This window comes from Bubalus bubalis, chromosome 5 (assembly GCF_019923935.1).
Source record: "Bubalus bubalis isolate 160015118507 breed Murrah chromosome 5, NDDB_SH_1, whole genome shotgun sequence".
Classification (NCBI taxonomy): Eukaryota; Metazoa; Chordata; class Mammalia; order Artiodactyla; family Bovidae; genus Bubalus; species Bubalus bubalis.
The window spans coordinates 86,951,419-86,971,620 of record NC_059161.1 but is presented as its reverse complement, the minus strand read 5'-3'; the positions used below and the strand labels follow the sequence as shown (position 1 = coordinate 86,971,620).

At 38.2% G+C, this 20,202-nt stretch overlaps 1 protein-coding gene and 1 long non-coding RNA gene across 5 annotated transcripts in view; one reads left to right on the top strand and one right to left on the bottom strand.

The window, feature by feature from the left end:
• Positions 1 to 20,202, bottom strand: part of LOC112585136 — a 118,776-nt gene that overhangs the window by 82,285 nt on the left and 16,289 nt on the right. For 3 of the 4 annotated variants that reach the window (XR_006551286.2, XR_006551285.2, XR_006641118.1), the window contains exon 2: positions 18,979 to 19,059. This is a non-coding gene — a long non-coding RNA (uncharacterized LOC112585136). Of the gene's footprint in view, positions 1 to 14,973; positions 15,964 to 18,978; positions 19,060 to 20,202 lie in introns of those variants that run through there. The other variant, XR_006551284.2, reaches the window with a different exon arrangement.
• Positions 7,748 to 20,202, top strand: part of TYR (tyrosinase) — a 110,785-nt gene continuing 98,330 nt past the window's right edge. Inside the window, exons 1-2 of the mRNA XM_006075179.4 lie at positions 7,748 to 8,654; positions 18,173 to 18,389. Coding sequence (XP_006075241.3) covers positions 7,836 to 8,654; positions 18,173 to 18,389 — 1,036 coding nt within the window. The 5' untranslated portion in view covers positions 7,748 to 7,835. The remainder of the gene's footprint in view (positions 8,655 to 18,172; positions 18,390 to 20,202) is intronic.

The following is a 20,202-nucleotide window of genomic DNA, read 5'->3' as shown; positions in this document are numbered from 1 at the left end:
AAATAAACAGTACACAGAAACACATGTGAAGTCATTCTAAACAAAATAAGCACAAAATTGCATTTGAATCTAATCAAATCCCCTGTTTCTAATTCCCTAATTATAGAAAATATGAGATTATAAGTTAATATTCATGAAGTATATTGTTACCCTGTTTATTTAACTTATATGCAGAGTACATCATGGGAAATGCTGGGCTGGAAGAAGCACAAGATGGAATCAAGATTGCTGGGAGAAATGTCAATAACCTCAGATATGCAGATGACACCACCCTTACGGCAGAAAGTGAAGAGGAACTAAAGAGCCTCTTGATGAAAGTGAAAGTGGAGAGTGAAAAAGTTGGCTTAAAGCTCAACATTCAGAAAACGAAGATTATGGCATCCGGTCCCATCACTTCATGGGAAATATATGGGGAAACAGTGGAAACAGTGTCAGACTTTATTTTGGGGGGCTCCAAAATTACTGCAGATGGTGATTGCAGCCATGAAATTAAAAGACGCTTACTCTTTGGAAGGAAAGTTATGACCAACCTAGATAGCATATTGAAAAGCAGAGACATTACTTTGCCAACAAAGGTCCATCTAGTCAAGGCTGTGGTTTTTCCAGTGGTCATGTATGGATGTGAGAGTTGGACCGTGAAGAAAGCTGAGTGCCGAAGAATTGATGCTTTTGAACTGTGGTGTTGGAGAAGACTCTTGAGAGTCCCTTGGATTGCAAGGAGATCCAACCAGTCCATCCTAAAGGAGATCAGTCCTGGGTGTTCATTGGAAGGACTGATGCTGAGGCTGAAACTCCAATACTTTGGCCACTTCATGCGAAGAGTTGACTCATTGGAAAAGATTCTGATGCTGGGAGGGATTGGGGACAAGAGGAGAAGGGGACAACATAGGATGAGATGGCTGGATGGCATCATTGACTCAATGCACATGAGTTTGTGTGAACTCTGTGAGTTGGTGATGGACAGGGAGGCCTGGCGTGCTGCGATTCATGGGGTCGCAAAGAGTCGGACACGACTGAGAGACTGAACTGAACTGATTCATGAAGTGATAGGAAATATGGGATAAAGAAACATTAAATGAAGCCACAGGATAAAATTAGTCAACCTCAAAATGTGGAGAACTCTATAGAAGAGATTCTAGTTTCTTCCGTAAGTATTTTATTTGGAAGAAACAAAGAAGAGAAACATTGATTAAAAAGAAAGCCTAAGAAATATATCAACCAAAAGCAATGTATAGGCCTTATTTGGATCTTGGGGAAAAAATACTTTTAATATAATTAAGTTAAATTGAGCATAATCTTAAAGTCAGATAGATATAAAAATATTAAGGAGTTATTGTTCTCTCTTTTTGTCTGAGATGTTGTACTACTTCTCTGTTTGTATTTTCAAGTTCTTAATCGTGAGCTATCTTCACTGAAATATTACAGGCAATATATGCTATCTGAGAGTTTTAAAACACTAAAGAATTCTTTGCTTTTTTTGTGGGTACGACTGAAGAAACAGTACCTAGAGAAAGATGATGGTGGAAGAAGCTTGATGATGGGTACATGCTCATTCATTATATTATTTTTCCTAACTTGAGTGTATTTAACTATTTGCATCAGTTCAGTTCAGTTCAGTTCAGTTCAGTCACTCAGTTGTGTCCGACTCTGCAACCCTGTGGACTGCAGCACGCCAGACCTCCCTGTCCATTACCAACTCCTGGAGTTTACTCAAGCTCATGTCCACTGAGTCAGTGATGCCATCCAACCATCTCATCCTCTGTTGTCCCCTTCTCCTCCTGCCTTCAATCTTTCCCAACATCAGAGTCTTTTCAAATGAGTCAGTTCTTCACATCAGGTGGCCAAAGTACTGGAGCTTCAGCTTCAGCATCAGTCCTTCCAGTGAACACCCAGGACTGATCTCCTTTAGGATGGACTGGTTGGATCTCCTTGCAGTCCAAGGAACTCTCAAGAGTCTTCTCCAACACCACAGTTCAAAAGCATCAATTCTTTGGCACTCAGCTTTCTTTATGGTCCAACTTTCACATCCATACATGACTACTGGAAAAGCCATAGCCTTGACTAGACAGACCTTTGTTGGCAAAATAATGTCTCTGCTTTTTAATATGCATAGTTACATTTATTTTAAAAATGGTAACTACTCAAACTGAACTAAATATGTTACTTATATTCAATAAATGTTAGTTATTGTTAAAATTTAGAAGAGGGGGTCTAAAAATGCTGGAAAAGAAGGTTCAAGTCATCATCAGACAAAGAAGCAAAGGCAAGTGGTCAGAGTGAAGGAACCTATCAAAGTTGGCTAGGTCACAACTTGTGAGTAGCTGAATTATCAGTGCAAACACCAGAAAAGAGAGGAAGTTGTTTGTGGCTAGACTAAACTTAAACACTCAAATTCTATGTCTAAAATTGAAACTGTCTTCAATTCGCACAAACATTTTACCCTCTACAAACCAGAAACCTAGAAGTCAACTCCTGATTCTCTTCTCTTTCTCTTCACCTCTCATGCCTCTTGAATTCATCACTTGTGTGTGTCTTAAATTCCTTCACTTCTCTTTATCACAGGGATCATCACTCTGGTCCAAGCCACATAATTTATTGTCTGGGTTACTCCAATAATCTCCTAAGATTTATTTCTACATTTACTCTTGCTTCCACCCTACATCTGTTTTCATGTCAGCAGCTTGAGTTTTATGTTTAAATGTTTTAAACGTGCACATGATTACATCAAAACTCTGCTTCAAATTCTTCAAGTACTATGATCCTATCCACACATACCTTCTATACATACATCACATCTCTTTGGGGGTTATAGCCACTTTAACTGCTTAGGATCCTTGAACATGCCATACCGTTTCCAAGTTAGAACTTCTGCATATTGTGTTTCCTAGGTCTAGAAAGCTTACACTCCTATTATTCTCTTCACCAAACAGACTTCTACTAATCTTTCAGATGTCTCTTGAAATATGCTGTGCTGTGCTGTCCTTGGTCTCTCAGTCATGTCCAACTCTTTGTGATCCTATGGACTGCAACCCTCCAGGCTCCTTCATTCTTGGGATTCTTCAGGCAAGAATGCTGGAGTAGGTTGCCATTCCCTTCTCCAATAAATATTATTAAAATTACTAAAATTAAGACATTATTTTAATAGGCTATATGTTTCATGAGGGTAGAAACCTCTTATATGAGAAACCAAACCTTTCATTGTGCTTCCCATAGTATACCTTCCTCATAGTATGCCTGATAATTGATGCTCCATAAATAATTGCAGAATATTTACAGAGGCCCTAATTCTGACTAATATAGTCTCACATTAGCTAAGGTGTTAACTCATACAATAATCTCCCAGGATAGGACAGAACACTTTCAAATTCTGTAAACTGGAGACACTTAGTAAATGTATATCTAGAGTTCAAGGAGGAACCAATCTAGATGGGGTTTGACAAAAACTTTGCACTTTTTAAAAATTGAAATATAGTTGATTTATGATGTTGTGTTAGTTTCAGGCACATAGCAAAGTGATTCAGAGAGATACATATATATAGGTAGATAGGTAGATAGATAGATATAAAATTTTCAGAATCTTTTCCCTTATAAGTAATAACAAAATATTATTTTCTCTGTACTATACAGCAGATCCTTGTTGTCTATTTCTTGTATAGTAATGTGTATATGTTAATCCCAAGCTCCTAATTTATCTCTCCACCTCTTTTCCCCTTTGGTAATCATCTCTTTGTTTTCTATGTCTGTGAGTTTATTTCTGTTTTTTTTATGTAAGCTCACTTGTATCATTTTTTTATTTTTAGATTCTACATATAAATGATATCAAATGATATTTGTCTTTCTCTGACCAACCTAGATAGCATATTCAAAAGCAGAGACATTACTTTGCCAACAAAGGTTCGTCTAGTCAAGGCTATGGTTTTTCCTGTGGTCATGTATGGATGTGAGTTGGACTGTGAAGAAGGCTGAGCACCAAAGAATTGATGCTTTTGAACTGTGGTGTTGGAGAAGACTCTTGAGAGTCCCTTGGACTGCAAGGAGATCCAACCAGTCCATTCTGAAGGAGATCAGCCCTGGGATTTCTGTGGAAGGAATGATGCTAAAGCTGAAACTCCAGTACTTTGGCCACCTCATGCGAAGAGTTGACTCATTGGAAAAGACTCTGATGCTGGGAGGGATTGGGGGCAAGAGGAGAAGGGGACGACAGAGGATGAGATGGCTGAATGGCATCACTGACTCGATGGATGTGAGTCTCAGTGAACTCTGGGAGTTGGTGTTGGACAGGGAGGCCTGGCGTGCTGCAATTCATGGGGTTGCAAAGAGTCAGACACGACTGAGCGACTGATCTGATCTGACTTAGTATGACAATTTCTAGGTCCATGCACATTGCTGCAAAAGGCATTATTTCATTCTCTTTTATGATTAATAGTCTATTGTATATATGAAGCACTTCTTGATCCATTTATCTGTTGCTCGATTTTTATATTGCTCCCATGTCTTGGCTATAGTAAATTGTGCTGCAATGAACACAGGGGTGCATGCATCTTTTCGAATTATAATTTTCTGTTAATATATGCCCAGGAGTGAACTTGCTAAATCATATAGTAGCTCTATTTTCAGTTTTTAAAGCAACCTACATGCTGTTCTCCATAGCGACTGTACCAATAGACATTTCTCCAAAGAATTTTGTATTAGCAATAAGACTGTTTTACAAATAGGCCAGAGGAGATAATGTCCTATATTTGAGACTAATAAAGAAGTCTACCAATTTAAGGTTATCAGTTTTGCAAATGAAATTAAGAGAACAAAGTACATCAGGAATTCCTCTGAGCATGCTCTGAAGAGTATGAAAAAGAGACTTGTGAGAATAGACACAGAAGCCCAGTAGTATGATGGAGGCTTTCTCAGTTATTCACTGGGAAGCCTGATGCAGGGGTGGTGGGGAGGGGATATAAAGCAAAATTTCTAATTAAATTGAACATGAAAAGTTAAGTTCTGTCTGTAAGTAGATGGAATAGAATTTTAAAAGACCACATATGCTTATAAGTAACATAGAAGCAAGACTTCCAGGGACAAGAAGCCTCGTGTTAGTCTCTCTGTGGCTCTGAAAGCAAGAAGAAAAAAGATTAAGCCTCCTTGTGGAGATCATGTGATGACTTTCTGATCCAGCCAGAGGCAGCATTTCCATGGAAACTTCTCTTCTCTTCCTCTCATGCACACACTGCTTCCTTCCACCTAAAACGGCTACTTAAGTCTCAAGAGAGTTGTAGGGTGGCCTCGATATTTTTTCTAAATAGCGAGACAAACTCAAGCAGAATGGGAAGAGAACAGAAAGGCTGACATTCCAGCATCACATGTAGTGATGACCTTCTCTGCATCCCTGCTGCTTTTTCAGTTTTCACCTTCTTGTCTTGTTCTGCAAGTTCAATGGGCCACTAGCTTTAAGTATGGAACAGGATAAGGAAAAAAAATCCCTCACAGGGACAACTTTGACTTGACTGCTCTTATCTTCTAGCTCTTCAACTCACTTTAGTTCAAACCACTTAGTTTTTAAGCCCTTCCATGGATTGGGTCCCTGGGTGCCTCAGATGGTAAAGACCACCTGCAATGCGGGAGACCTGGGTTCAATCCCGGGGTTGGGAAGATCCCCTAGAGGAGGGCATAGCAACCCACTCCAGTATTCTTGCTTGGAGAATCCCCATGGACAGAGGAGCCTGGTGGTCTACAGTCCCTGGGGTCACAAAGAGTCAGACATGACTGAGCAACTAAGCACAGCACAGCACATGGATTGGGCCCAGGTTTAATTCCTATGGCATGGGTGCATACATGAAGCTCATGCTCCTACTCAGCAGATGAAAAATACAGCTCTCATCTCTCTACAGTTTCCCCTGCCTGAAGTATTGTCTCCATTCTCATTTGTCTTTCCAACTTATGCCTATCCTTTAAAGCTTGACTCAGAGAATACTTCTATTAAAAAACTCATTCATAATTATTTCAAACTATTCAATCTTTTCTATATCCTCAGTTCTCAAAGATGTCTCTCCATTAAAAGTCTGATGTTTTGATTTTCTTTATTATTATTATTATTATTATTTTTACTTTTCAATATTGTATTGGTTTTGCCATACATCAACACACTACTCATTTAAAAACTAGTGTAGTGGTAAAATGATATTTCTATCCATGCATTTCAGTTTATCTAGCTCACTATACTGGAGAAGGCAATGGCACCCCAATCCAGTACTCTTGCCTGGAAAATCCCATGGATGGAGGAGCCTGGTGGGCTGCAGTCCATGGGCTCGCTAAGAGTCGGACATGACTGAGCGACTTCAATTTCACTTCTCACTTTCATGCATTGGAGAAGGAAATGGCAACCCACTCCAGTGTTCTTGCCTGGAGAATCCCAGGGACCGGGAGCCTGGTGGGCTACCATCTATGGGGTCGCACAGAGTCTGACACGACTGAAGCGACTTAGCAGCAGCAGCAGCAGATCACTATACACAGAGAGACAAAAAAATCTAGAAAGAATTTGCATGATCAATAAAAATTTGTTGAATAAAGTATCAGACCTTATTCGCTCACTCACTGCAATGAGAACTCCTTTGCAAGACCAAATTGCAAACAAAACTTCAAATGATTTACTGATTTCTAGAACTTATGGGTGAAACAAGGTGGTGAAAGCATTAAAATAAGAAAAGTACAAACTATTATATATATAATACTATATATAAATAAGCAGAAATACATATTGTGCAGCACAGGTAATATAGGCGATATTTTATAGTGACTTTAGTATAACACTAAAATATTGAATCACTATGTTGTATACCTGAAACTAATAAAATATTGACAACCACCTACACTTCAATAAAAAAGTTTCCTTTCTAATGTGTGCTTTGTTTTCAATTGCCCAGTCATGTCTGTCTCTTTGTGACCCCATGCACTATAGCCCACCAGCTCCTCTATCCAAGGGATTTTCCAGGCAAGAATACTGGAACGGGTTGCCATTTCCTCCTCCAGATGATCTTCCCAAGCCAAGGATTGAACCTATGTCTCTTGATTCTCCTGCATTGGCAGACAGATTCTTTACCACTGAGCCACCTGGGAAGATTTCTTTCAAATATTCGCCAGAAAACGTTTCCAAAGTAAAGCTGATGACCCAGCTATCAAAGTGACATATCCTTAGCAATATTCAGAAAATGAGCAATTAGACAGCAAGCAGCAACTGGCATCAAGATAATCTGGAAGCGTATCAGAAAAAGTTTTAATCTTCTGATACTTTGTATAAAATAAATAAGCTTCAGATATAAGACATAATCTCCAGGCTCTGAAAAATGCCTCTTCCTGCAAAGCCAAATCCTACCAATGCCTTGGCCTATTATTTAGGGTCTTTGAGAAACAAACCATCTTACATCCAAAATCTCTAACCACCTGAATTGTCTTAATAAACAGGCTCTATTCCTGACATGCCTTCTTATTTTCAAATTGAAATGTCACTAGTTATATAGTCAATTAACTGGGTTTATGTAGATCGGATGGTATTATTTGTATTATTCTAACCATAAGACTTAAACTATTAATAGTGAATAGTGTTTCTCACTTTAACATAGGCCTATCCCACTGATGGGATATATGCCAACTCCAGAGAAAAGTTAGTCATGTGGTTTTCAGAAGATGAAAGCTTAGATAAAGGCTGAGAGGGTTTAATGCGGGAGGTGGGAGTGGTATTATATAGATCTTAGCCAAAACATGTGATAGTCACTGAGTGGGGAGCTGGAAAGGGAAGAGTGTGGCTCCATTAACCAGCTCAGGCAGACCGTGTGAGGACCGGAGGAAGAATGCTCCTGGCTGCCCTGTACTGCCTACTGTGGAGTTTCCAGACCTCCTCCGGCCACTTCCCTCGAGCCTGTGCCTCCTCCAAGAGCCTGATGGAGAAGGAGTGCTGCCCGCCCTGGGCAGGCGATGGGAGCCCCTGTGGCCGGCTCTCAGGCAGGGGCTCCTGCCAGGACGTCATTCTGTCCACGGCACCACTTGGACCTCAGTTCCCCTTCACGGGGGTGGACGACCGCGAGTCTTGGCCCTCCATCTTTTATAACAGAACCTGCCAGTGCTTTGGCAACTTCATGGGATTCAATTGCGGAAGTTGTAAGTTTGGATTTAGGGGACCCCGCTGCACAGAAAGGCGACTTTTGGTGAGAAGAAACATCTTTGATTTGAGTGTCCCAGAGAAGAACAAATTTCTTGCCTATCTCACTTTGGCAAAACATACCACCAGCCCAGACTATGTCATCCCCACGGGCACCTATGGCCAAATGAATCATGGAACAACACCCCTGTTTAATGACGTCAGTGTTTATGACCTCTTTGTCTGGATGCATTATTATGTGTCAAGGGACACGCTGCTTGGGGACTCTGAAGTCTGGAGAGACATTGATTTTGCTCATGAAGCCCCGGGTTTCCTGCCTTGGCATAGACTCTTCCTGCTGCTGTGGGAACAGGAAATCCAGAAGCTGACCGGGGATGAGAACTTCACGATTCCATACTGGGACTGGAGAGATGCAGAAAACTGTGACGTTTGCACAGATGAGTACATGGGAGGGCGCAACCCTGCAAACCCTAATCTACTCAGCCCAGCATCCTTCTTCTCCTCTTGGCAGGTAAGGTGTGCAGGACATACAGTATCAAAGCTTAAAAGAACCTTAGCCATCACTTCTTCTGGCAGGTCTTCAGAAACCTCCTTTTCCATCTGTTATTCTCCTGCCAAGCCTAGAAAATGTCCCCTGTCAAGAGCTCTCAACATACTTTATAATTTTCCTTTATAGCACACTTCACAATTGCAGTTCCATAGAGATTTGTGTGGTTCTTTGTCCAATATCCTGTACTTGGGTCCTAAAATCTAATGAATAAAAAGTACTTGGTTCATCACTCTGTCTCCTAGCACATAATACAATGCCAGGCAAAATGTAAGAGCTCATGAAGTATTTGTTGAACCAATGGATGAATGAGTATTTAGATGATTAAGTAAAAAAAAATGATTTAGGTCAATATTTCTGAAATTTTATTCCCAATAAAATTCAGTGTATAAACTGAAAATACAAATCTCTAGCCATATCCCAGGATCCCTATTGATAAGAATATTCAAAGGAGGGTCCTGGAAAGACATCATTTACTAAATGTCTATAGTGATTATTACCATTAGGAATTTAGGGGAATATTACTTAGATTAAATATTCTTTTAAAAAAATATGAATACTCAGGCTTAAACAGGTAAACAGTGAAAATAGCTAATATTCACTGATTGATTAGCAAGTGTGAGGCCCTATTCTGAGTGGTTTTGTGCATTAATTCATTTAATAATCTTACTAACCTTCCCCATGTTAAAGATTAAAAAAAAAAAAAACTGAGGTTTAGAGATATTATGTAACTTGTACAGGATATCAAAGCTAGTAAGTAGCAGAGACAAAATGTGTTCTCAGGCAGCCTGGTTGCACAACCACACTATACTATTTCCAAGGACATATCTGTGATGATATCTTTAGCCAAAGGATCTGACCCATCCTGACTCACTTTTTAAAATAGGATGCAGAAGAAATAAGCATTTTCCCTAAACATGTGTAAACTTTTGAGGTATAGGATAAGAGATCGCTATTTTGAAATTTAATTTTTATTTTTCCTCTTCTGATTTTTTTCACTTTGGATTAGGGGCAAAAGGTAACAAAAGAAATATGCTTTTAATTATTTATTATTTTAAAACTATAAGGTAGAAGGAATGCTTGTCTGCCTGTGTTCCAACCATTTCTAACACAGCACTTTTGACTAGCCATGCTTTATGGAAATAAGCTCAATATTTAAATAAGATGGGAAGAATCTTGCCTTCTCACCTGAACTCTGCAATTTTGAAATGTGAACTGCTTCCTAAACATTACCCCTCCCCCACCCACACCCCCCAAACCCCACACTAAGTTACTACAACTTCCAAATGGACCTATTGAAACTCATTGAAAATGGCCACTGTAATATCTGGTGTCACTAATGTCAGCTATTTACCAAGAGCAAGGAGTGTATTTGTGCAGGAAAGGCTGGAAAAAATGTGCTTCAAAAAAATCTATTTCAATAAGCCTTCAGACCTCCTACCTTAATCTATATAGTGCAAAACTCATCTAACTCTCACATCCTCTGTTACTGCTTAAAATACTGTTAAGCTTGAACATGGGATTTTTCAGTTAGTTATAATGCTTTCCTTAACTGTACTGCTTGTCTTGACCTAGAAAAACTGGTGGATTATCTAAATTACCAAAAAGTTACAACATCCACACTGAAGCTTCATAGACAAATACTAATTGATATTCAATTACATGTGTTTGTGAGTGTGTGTGCTCAGTTGTGTACAACTCTTTGTGACCCCACGGGCTGTAGCTTGCCAGCATCTTCTGTCCATGAAATTTTTGAGGCAAAAATACTGAAGTGGGTTGTCATTTCCTCCTTCAGGAGATCTTCCTGACCCAGGGATTGAACCCGTCTCCTGCATCTCTTGTATTGGGTGGCAGATTCTTTACCACTGAGCCACCTGGGAAGCCACTTAATTACATGAGAAGTACCAAATTATGTTAACTTTTTCTATTCATTTATTGATTATTGAGTGGAATTTTTCTCTTTTTCCTTTATGATTATATTCAATTTTACTTCTAAACAGTTTTTTTGTGTGTCTAGTATGTAAACACTAGGTTAAAATAGTTGCAGCATTAGATTTAATATCATTCTATGATTAAACCACTGTGGAGTAACTGGTGTTAAAAATAAGATTAGGAAATACAGGGGACAAAGACCACTGAAGAAAAGTGAGCAAACAATAATTTAAGGAAGGTGAAATGAGTAAACATTTATGTCCACCTGCTGTGAGCAGTGTTGCTATGTGTGGTTACAGTCAAACTCAGTTCTAGTTGGCTATTTCCATTCCTTTGCACATTTCTGGTTAAAGTCCTATAACAATGAAGATCAGTTATTTATATCAACTTAATGCAATTAAATCAATGCAACTGACCTAACTCCGAGAGATAGGGCAGGACAGGGAAGCCTGGCATGCTACAGCCCATGGGGTCGCAAAGAGTGGGACATGACTCTGCAATGGAACAACAACAAGGCAGCGGTTCTCAGTATCCTCTAAATCACTCGCTTAAGAACTTAAAAATTTTTATGTGCTCCCGCATCTACCTTCTGCCAGAAAATCATATTCAGGAGGTCCACTGTGAAGTTCAAGCATCTGTATTTTTAAAACCTTCTACTGTAATTCTAATGCAGAGCCAGCCCTAAGAATGACTGATTTAATTAATATGGAAATTGTTTTGGTATCTCTTTCACTTTACAAACTTAGGTTCTATAATAAACATATCACTAATTGAAATGCTTTTGCCAGAATCAAACACTCAAATAAAGAACTAGACTGTGTGAGATGGTGAGACTAAATAGCTTCCACACTTGGTGAATTCATTAATATCTTCCTAAGCAGTTATACTCAAACCCCTTTGGTTAAAAAAAAAAATGCCTTCTGCTTTTTCTTGATTTAAAATATCTTTTACTTCACACACAAAAAATGGAGTTTTCAGAAATTCATTGAATTTATTAACTCTTAGCTGAGAGACCGCCATTGGTGTGTAGTGTTGTACCTACATTTTGTAAAACATAGTGAGGCCCCCAAAGGTACAATAATTTGCCTAAGGCGACACAGCTGAGGACAGAAAAACCCAGTGCCTTTGACTCCAGTGCTATTTCAAGCCAACCATGCAGTTTCCTATTTATAAAGGGCCATTTAGGCTGAGAAAGGATCAAAGGAGCCGCTAATTCATGGATGTAAATTCTGACTTGTAGTTGCTTTAACTCTCTTAAAGTTCAGTTACACAGACAACTGCGGCAGATGTTCTGAAGTAGTCCCTTTCATTCACGTTATAGTGAAAATATTCCATTAGGTATTTATTTATTCACAGCCCTTATTCAGGTAGAATTGACCTTCACCCTTGTGTACTATCATTACACTTTGTACAGATTTTATAACATAGTAACTATAATTCTTCAGGTTTTCAGACCTGTCTTTATCTAACAGACTGCCAGCTGTTCCAATGTAGAAACCATTTCTAATTTATTTTTATATCCACAGAACCCAGGAACATAATATATACATAGAATGGGCTTTATCAGTATATGCTAAATTGAACAAAATTGAAAACCATAGAAACATTAGCTCCAATGCTAACACACATAAAAAACTAAACTCTGTATAGACATAGCTAGATTTCTGGAACCTTAAACCATAACCATAATCTTAACCACTGGATAACCAAGGCCAAGAAAACAATGATGCCAAAAATAAGCAGCAACTTATAATCTGGAATAAAACATTTTTGGTAGCTTTCTCTAGGTGTGTGTTTGTGTGTGTGCAAAAAAATAAAGCACACATAGAGAAGATCAAGCATGTTATAACCCAATCTGAGTTTTAAGTGAGACTAATAATATTTACTGACGAGGTTTATTATTAAATAAAGTAATACATTAAAAAACATTACTTAATTACTAAATATTACTTATGATAGGAAGCTTATTTTCAGTATTCATATCTTCTGTATATTTGTTCATTTATTTATTTATTTATTTTTTGGTTTGTTTAATTCCAAGAGCCTTTAAACTAGAAGCATGTTTAAAGTGCTCCTGAATTAAAGCAGTTCACTGATTTTGGAGGGGGGGCGGGGCAGCGAACTGTGTTCAACACAGTTAGATCCAATGTTATGCAAGCAGCAGATGAGCTAGCTGTAACAAGAAAAGGTATTTCAAGAATAGCTGTTATGATGGATCAAAATAAAGAGAAAAAAACATTTTGAGATGATGGACATGAGTGAAGTATGGCCAGGGAATTCACTCATCAGGTGAAAAGCACATCACATGGAAGCAAACAGTAGGAAGAAAAAAAGTTACATTTCAGCAGAGAGTCATGGGTTTTAGGTAACCATGGCAACAGCTCTGTGAAATAACAGCTTCTCTTTTTTCTTTATGAAAAAGATTCTGTGGAATGTCATATGTTTTACATTCTTTTAGATAAACCTCTAATGCCATAATAGAATTTTTGTTCCTAACGCTTTTAATAACTGGGCTTTTTTTCCTGCTATTTCTTTAAGTTTAAGAGAACACTAAGCTCACCTTCTCCATTAATACATCTGTTTCTTCTTCTTTTTTTTTTTTTCATTTGACTTGGGACACTTGATTTTTCTCTACATTATATAAGTCACCTTTGTTGAAACAGAAAAAGAACAAATTCCTCACCAGAAGACTTTTGTCACCAGATTCTACCTCTGCCACTTGTCAGATGATATTGGACAAGTTATTTGTAATCTTTGACCTTTGGCTTCTTTTCTCAACAGAAAAAAATGGGGTGCTATTAAGATATATGTATGCTTTCTGTGCTAATGAAAATACTAAGCTGAATGGAAAGCAGATTAATGAAGTGGAAGGGGATAGTCTTTTGAGCCATAAAAACATGACTTTTGTAACTCACTTAGCTACAAGATCCTGGAAAAGTTACTTAATTATCTGAGACCTTTTCCCCCTGAAAATTAGAATAATATATTTTAAAGCATTATCCTGAAGGGATTCAATGAAAACTGTTAATGTAAAATGACTAGTTTAGTATCTGACATATTCTTTGAATTTTAAGTATGGAATTATTATCACAATATATCCTCATATGATATATTGATGATAGCTATTATAATAATGATTATTCATCCTGTGTAATAGAGTCAGGGTTAACAATTTGGTGGCCTGCCCAATAGTCTTGTATGCAATAATAATATAATAGCTGTCATTATTAAACACTCTCTACTTGGCATTATATACTAAGTGCTTTACATAGGTAAAATTATTGGATCCTTCATAAAAAGTTGTTATAGTCCTCATTTACAGATGAAAAACCTTGATAGTAGGAGATTATGTAATTTGCTCAGTTTGGAAACCATGTCTGATTGCAATCTCCATGATGATAGCTAGTGCTAATACTTTCTCCTACCCTGCCTCCCCTTTTATATCAAATATAAGAACAATAATTTGAGATTTATTTCAAATTATTTCTGGAACTGGGGTAGATTTACTCCTTGTTACTAAGACATTTAGCCATCTGAACATGTAGTCACTTGGCAGTTGTAATTTAAGTAAAATAGTTTCATTCAAACCTCTCTAATTTAACTGATTCTACTGCAGGAGTCTTCTAGGCAGTAGGATTTTTTGGATCTTTTAAAAATATCTGGATATGATTTATTTTTCAAACAGAAATGAAAATGCTTCCATCTATATACATGCTGTGATGGGTAGTTAATTAACACTATAAAGGGATCCAATATATTACATTTAATGCAAAAATTGTTGTTGTTCCATCCCTAAGTTGTATCTGACTATTTGCTGCCTCATGGACTGCATACACCAGGATTCCCTGTCCTTCAGTATCCCCCAAAGCAAAGTAATGTTTCTGCTTTTCAATATGCTGTCTAGGTTTGTCATAGCTTTTCTTCCAAGGAGCAAGTGTCTTTTAACTTCATGGCTGCAGTCACCGTCTGCAGTGATTTTACAGCCCAAGAAAATAAAATCTGTCACTGTTTCCACTGTTTTGCCATGAACTGATGGGACTGGATGCATGGTCTTAGTTTTCTGAATGTTGAGTTTTAAGTAAGCTTTTTCACTCTCTTCTTTCACCTTTATCAAGAAGCTCTTTAGTTCACTTTCTGCCATAAGGGTGGTATCATTTGCATATCTGAGGTTATTGATATTTCACATGATGTACTCTGATATAAGTTAAATAAGCAAGATGATAATATACAGCCTTGATGTACTCCTTTCCCAATTTTGAACTAGTCTGTTATATATATTTAATGCATATTTAAATATGAATAATGTGTTTAAGTATATTTTAAAAATAAACACATGTAAATATGATATATATTAACATTATATTTATTATTTCATATTACAGTTGAAGAAATTGAGACTTAGCAAGCCTAAATAATATATTCATTGACACATTGCTAGTAAGTCGCTGAACCAGAATTAAAGCCCACACGAATGTGAATCTGGAACCTAATTTTTTTTCTAACACACAGCCCTTGATTTAGTAAGTGATATCTTTGTGACTGGAACTTAAAAGCTTCTCCAAGTGTCTGTTGTGTAACATGGTAGCAGCCATCCCTTGGGAGCAAGGCTCATTCAGTTCTATTTGATGGTGATTTTACTTGATGGCATTTGTGGTAAAGAACCTGCCTGCCCATGCAGGAGACATAAGATGCAGGTGTGATCCCTGGGTCGGGAAGATCCCCTGGAGGAGGGCATGGCAACCCACTCCAATATTCTTGCCTGGAGAAATGGACAGAGGAGCCTGGTGGGCTGTAGTCCATGACATTCAGAGTTGGACATGACTGAAGCGACTGAGCACAACAACATAACTTGATTTTACATTCTTATAGATTGCCAACTCACTGGAGTAGGACACTGATAGGATTGCCTTGATTATTCTTAACAGTGATATAAACAGTTAAGCAGGAAGACTCACTTTTAAAGTATTGTTCCATGTACCTTGCCTATTGCCCATAAATTAATCATGATACAGGGCTTTAGATACTACCAGCCTTTTACACACTTCCACACTCAGTTTCCTTATCATTAAAATAGGAATAAAATGATATCAACCTACAAGGTGATTTGTGAATTTTAGAAAGTATACACAGAGATGCCTTTCCTGTTGAGAGTGAGGACTCAATACATGTTTAACACAAATGATATATTTTTGAAAATATCTTTTAGGGCCAATGTTGGTACCAATAACAGAACTAGGAAAAAATGGTGTTCAACACATGTTGGTAGTTGAAGAGTCACTGATTCTTCCATCGATGTTTTTTTTATTATTCCATCAAATATTTATAGCATCTCTTCTAGATTCTGGGGAAGAACAAAATTGAAAAAAAAAAAAGAAAGTTATCTTCATGGAGATATTATTTTAAAAGGATGTGCTACTGACTATCAAGGGAGATTAAAATGAGTCAAGTTTGAGTTTGACAAACAACCCTATTATCTACTCAGTGGGCACAGGCCTCTTATGGATTAAGTGCCATTGTGAATAGTCACAAATGGCAAGGTGAGCTCTCCTATACTTTATGCTTCGGTTTAAGTTTGTTATCTTGCTACCTGTTTAATTGCCCTCATGGAATTTAAGGCATCGATGATTTTAAGTTGAGGAATTAACTTACATACCACTGAGAAAAAAATCTGCTAATTAAATTATAATGTGATATTTTTAATCACTTAGAATTTTTATTTTGTATTTATTGAAAGAACTCCTTTTGACTTGTCAAATATTTTGATCATAGTTTATTCTTCTGCCAGCATATAAGTGAGCACTTCCCTGGTAGCTCAGCTTGTAAAGAATCCACCTGCAATGCAGGCGACCTCAGTTCGATTCCTGGGTCAGGAAGATCCCCTGGAGAAGGGATAGGCTGCCCACTCCAGTATATTTGGGCTTCCCTGGTGGTTCAGACAGTAAAGAATCCTCCTGCAATGTTGGAGACCTGGGTTCAATCCCTGGATTGGGAAGATAACCTGGAGAAAGGAACAGCTAACCACCCCAGTACTAGCCTGGAGAATTCCACAGACAGAGGAGCCTGGCAGGCTACAGCCCATGGGGTCACAAAGAGCCAGAGATGACTGAGTGACTTTCACATATAAATTAAATTGTAATGATTTGGCGAAGGATCTCAAACTTCTTCAGATTTTAGAGTTGGACAATTTTGAATTACTTTTTAAGTCATAGTTGACCTTTTTATTTTTTTTCCAAAATATTGGTTTAACCTTGAAGACTAAGTAGAATATCAGATAAATGGTAAGGAATGGATGTGCTTAGGCAGAAACAAAGGCATGGGATGGAGAAGCACAGGTGATGCACAGAGAAAAGTAGCCAGTCTGACTTGGTCTAATTTGTAAACAAATAGAGATTCAAGATGTATTCTGGAGGTAGAATTGACAAGTTTGGCTGATGATTTCAATGTGAAAAATAAAGGGGAACAAAATACAGATGATAACAGTCTTTGGCTATGAAATGAAGATTTATGGACTTCTGGTTTAAGTTTCAGGATAGTTGATGTGACTGGAAGTATAGGGAGAGGAATACAATTTTTTAACCTTGTTTTAATTTCAAGTTTTTTTCATTTTTTAACTTCTTTTTAAATTTAATTTTTATAGTAAAGTGGCTCAGTGGTAAAGGACACACTTGCCAGTGCAGGAGACACAGGTTTGATCCCTGGGTCAGGAAGATCCCGTGGAGAAGGAAATGACAACCCACTCCAGTATCCTTTGGTGGGAAATCCCATGGACAGAGAAGCCTGGCGGGCTAACGTCCATGGGGTCAAAGATTCGAACACAACTTAGCAACTAAACAATAATAACAACATAGTTGATTTACAATGTTGTGCTAGTTTTAGGTGTACCCCAAAATGATTCAGTTATATGTGCATATATATCTTTTTTCAGATTTTTCCCCTTATTAGCTATTATGAAGGAACAATTTTTTTTTTAATACTACATTTGACATGCCTGTGAGATAACACTGAAATATGAAGTCAGAGATGGATATACAGGGTTAGAGCTCAGAAGAGAGCTTTTGAACTTAAGATAGGAATTAGAAAGTTCTTATCATGCAGTGGCATGTAAGCCATGAAACTGGTTATTATAGCGAAGGAGGCAGAGAGAGAAAGAATTAAAAGAAGAGGGTACAGACCTAAACTCTGGGCCATGGCTAGCTTCACAAGCATATGCCCAGTGAAGATACACAGTGGATGTTTAGCAAATGTTTGTCAAATTAATTTTCCTAATATTTGACAACAATTATATGAAGTAATTATTATTATTTGTTACATGAGATCTGTGGAATTTATTTTCTTAAGTGGTAGATCAAGACCAGAACTGTGGTCTGAACTGTAACTTTCATGGGTTACAGTTACTCTGCAAGCATCAGAAAGCTGCTTCCTTCAACAATTTAAGACATGAATCTCCTGATGATTAGACATCCAAATATCCAAAATCCGAATAAGGAATCCCAACCTCCCTACCTTCCCCCTTTTACAACACTCATTTAACACAAAGGCGTTCCGTGCAGATCGTCTGCAGCAGACTGGAGGAGTACAACAGTCGCCAGGCTTTATGCAACGGGACGTCTGAGGGACCATTACTGCGCAATCCTGGAAACCACGACAAAGCCAGGACCCCGAGGCTCCCCTCCTCGGCTGATGTGGAGTTTTGCCTGAGTTTGACCCAGTATGAATCAGGTTCCATGGATAAAGCTGCCAATTTCAGCTTTAGAAATACCCTGGAAGGTAAACGCTTTTTCTTTTTTTTTTTTTCACTCATTTAAATTTTCTTTTTTTCTGAATTTATGTTTACAAACTCTTATCCAAAACCCTGGGCCCAGAAGTGTTTGAGAATATGATAATATAAATAAAACCAATCACTCTAGCAGAACGTGGGTGGCACACATATTCCAAAACATGAATAACTCTTCAGCAAATTGTATGACTATACCTATCGTGGCAATAAACAGAAACAATAGGCAGCCTACTGGAGAATAAAATCAGGTTTCACCACTTATATGGGTGCCAAACAAAACAACACATTGTTAGAACTGTTGTATTTTGGAATCATAGACATAAGACTGGGGACCTATCATATTTTTCTAACTTTTAGTATTTTTATCTAGTTTAAAATATTCTGAACACAAGCTTCTTTGAGACAAGTCCATGTTCTTAACTATAATAAGGATAAAATCCAGAGGTCAGGTTAAGGTCCCATCCTGTTATCCCTCAAGTTTTCTGTGCTTTATCAGAGATCCCCTCTCACAGCCTCTTCTAAGGCCTACTTACTTCTCCTGCAAAACTCTCAACCTTGCTTGCACCGTCCCTTAAGTACCTGTTCATCCTTCTCTGCTCGGCGCCATCTCAGTCATGAGAACCCATCTCTGCCACTTCAATTTTCACTGTGGAAACAAACCTACAAACAGAGAAAACAGGAACATTCACTCAAGTTACAGATTTAATTTGAGTTCCAGGAAGACAAAGGCTGTCAATTCGTGGCAAAGCAGATACTCAAAATTTACCACTAGATATTTTATCTCTCTGGCACCTTATCGTGGAGATGAAACTTTCTCTTTTCCTATTTCCTCCTTAACCTCCTTAACTTTTCACTTGATTCTCATCATTGTGGTTTCTGCTGTGTCCTCTAACTTCTGTTGATGAGCTACGCAGGATAGTTTCATTGTCTCTTTCATTTTCCTGTATTCTTTTAATCCCGAACACCTTAGAGCCTTGCTTTTTCCCAGAAGAATTTAAATAAGGAGAGTATCACCCTAAAGAGAACATGGTGCAGCTATTAAAATAAAAATTTTGTTTATTTTCCTTAAATAGTGTTAGTAATTAATGTTTTCCAATAATCACCATGTGCAAGTCACCATACCAAAGATTCTGTGTAGCACTGTCTCAATTCTTACAACCATCCTCTGAGGAAGTAGCATTGTTATTTCCAATTTAAAGAGAGGAAACAAGATCAGAGATATTAAGTACTTTGGCTACCATCCATTTGCTAAATGGCAGAGCTAAATATCGGAGAAGGCAATGGCACCCCACTCCAGTACTCTTGCCTGGAAAATCCCGTGGACGGAGGAGCCTGGTAGGCTGCCGTCCATGGGGTCGCTAGGAGTCAGACACGACTGAGCGACTTCACTTTCACTTTTCACTTTCATGCATTGGAGAAGGAAATGGCAACCCACTCCAGTGTTCTTGCCTGGAGAATCCCAGGGACGGGGGAGCCTGGTGGGCTGCCGTCTCTGGGGTCGCACAGAGTCGGACACGACTGAAGCGACTTAGCAGCAGCAGCAGCAGCAGAGCTAAATATGTTCCTAGATTTGCCAAATGCCAAAATCCCAGAGTCCTTTCTATTGCACTCTGATGACCCTGAGTGAGTTGAACATTTCTCGAAGGCCGAATATCAAGCTGGTCCTACAATAATATAACACGAGAAGGCACTGTATGGTGCACAAGAGTCTGAACCTACAAGCTAAGAGAAAGGCACACAGACAAGTTTGCAGTCACTGCATGGGAGGACTGGGCACACTGTTGGAGTTTGTAGGGGTTAATA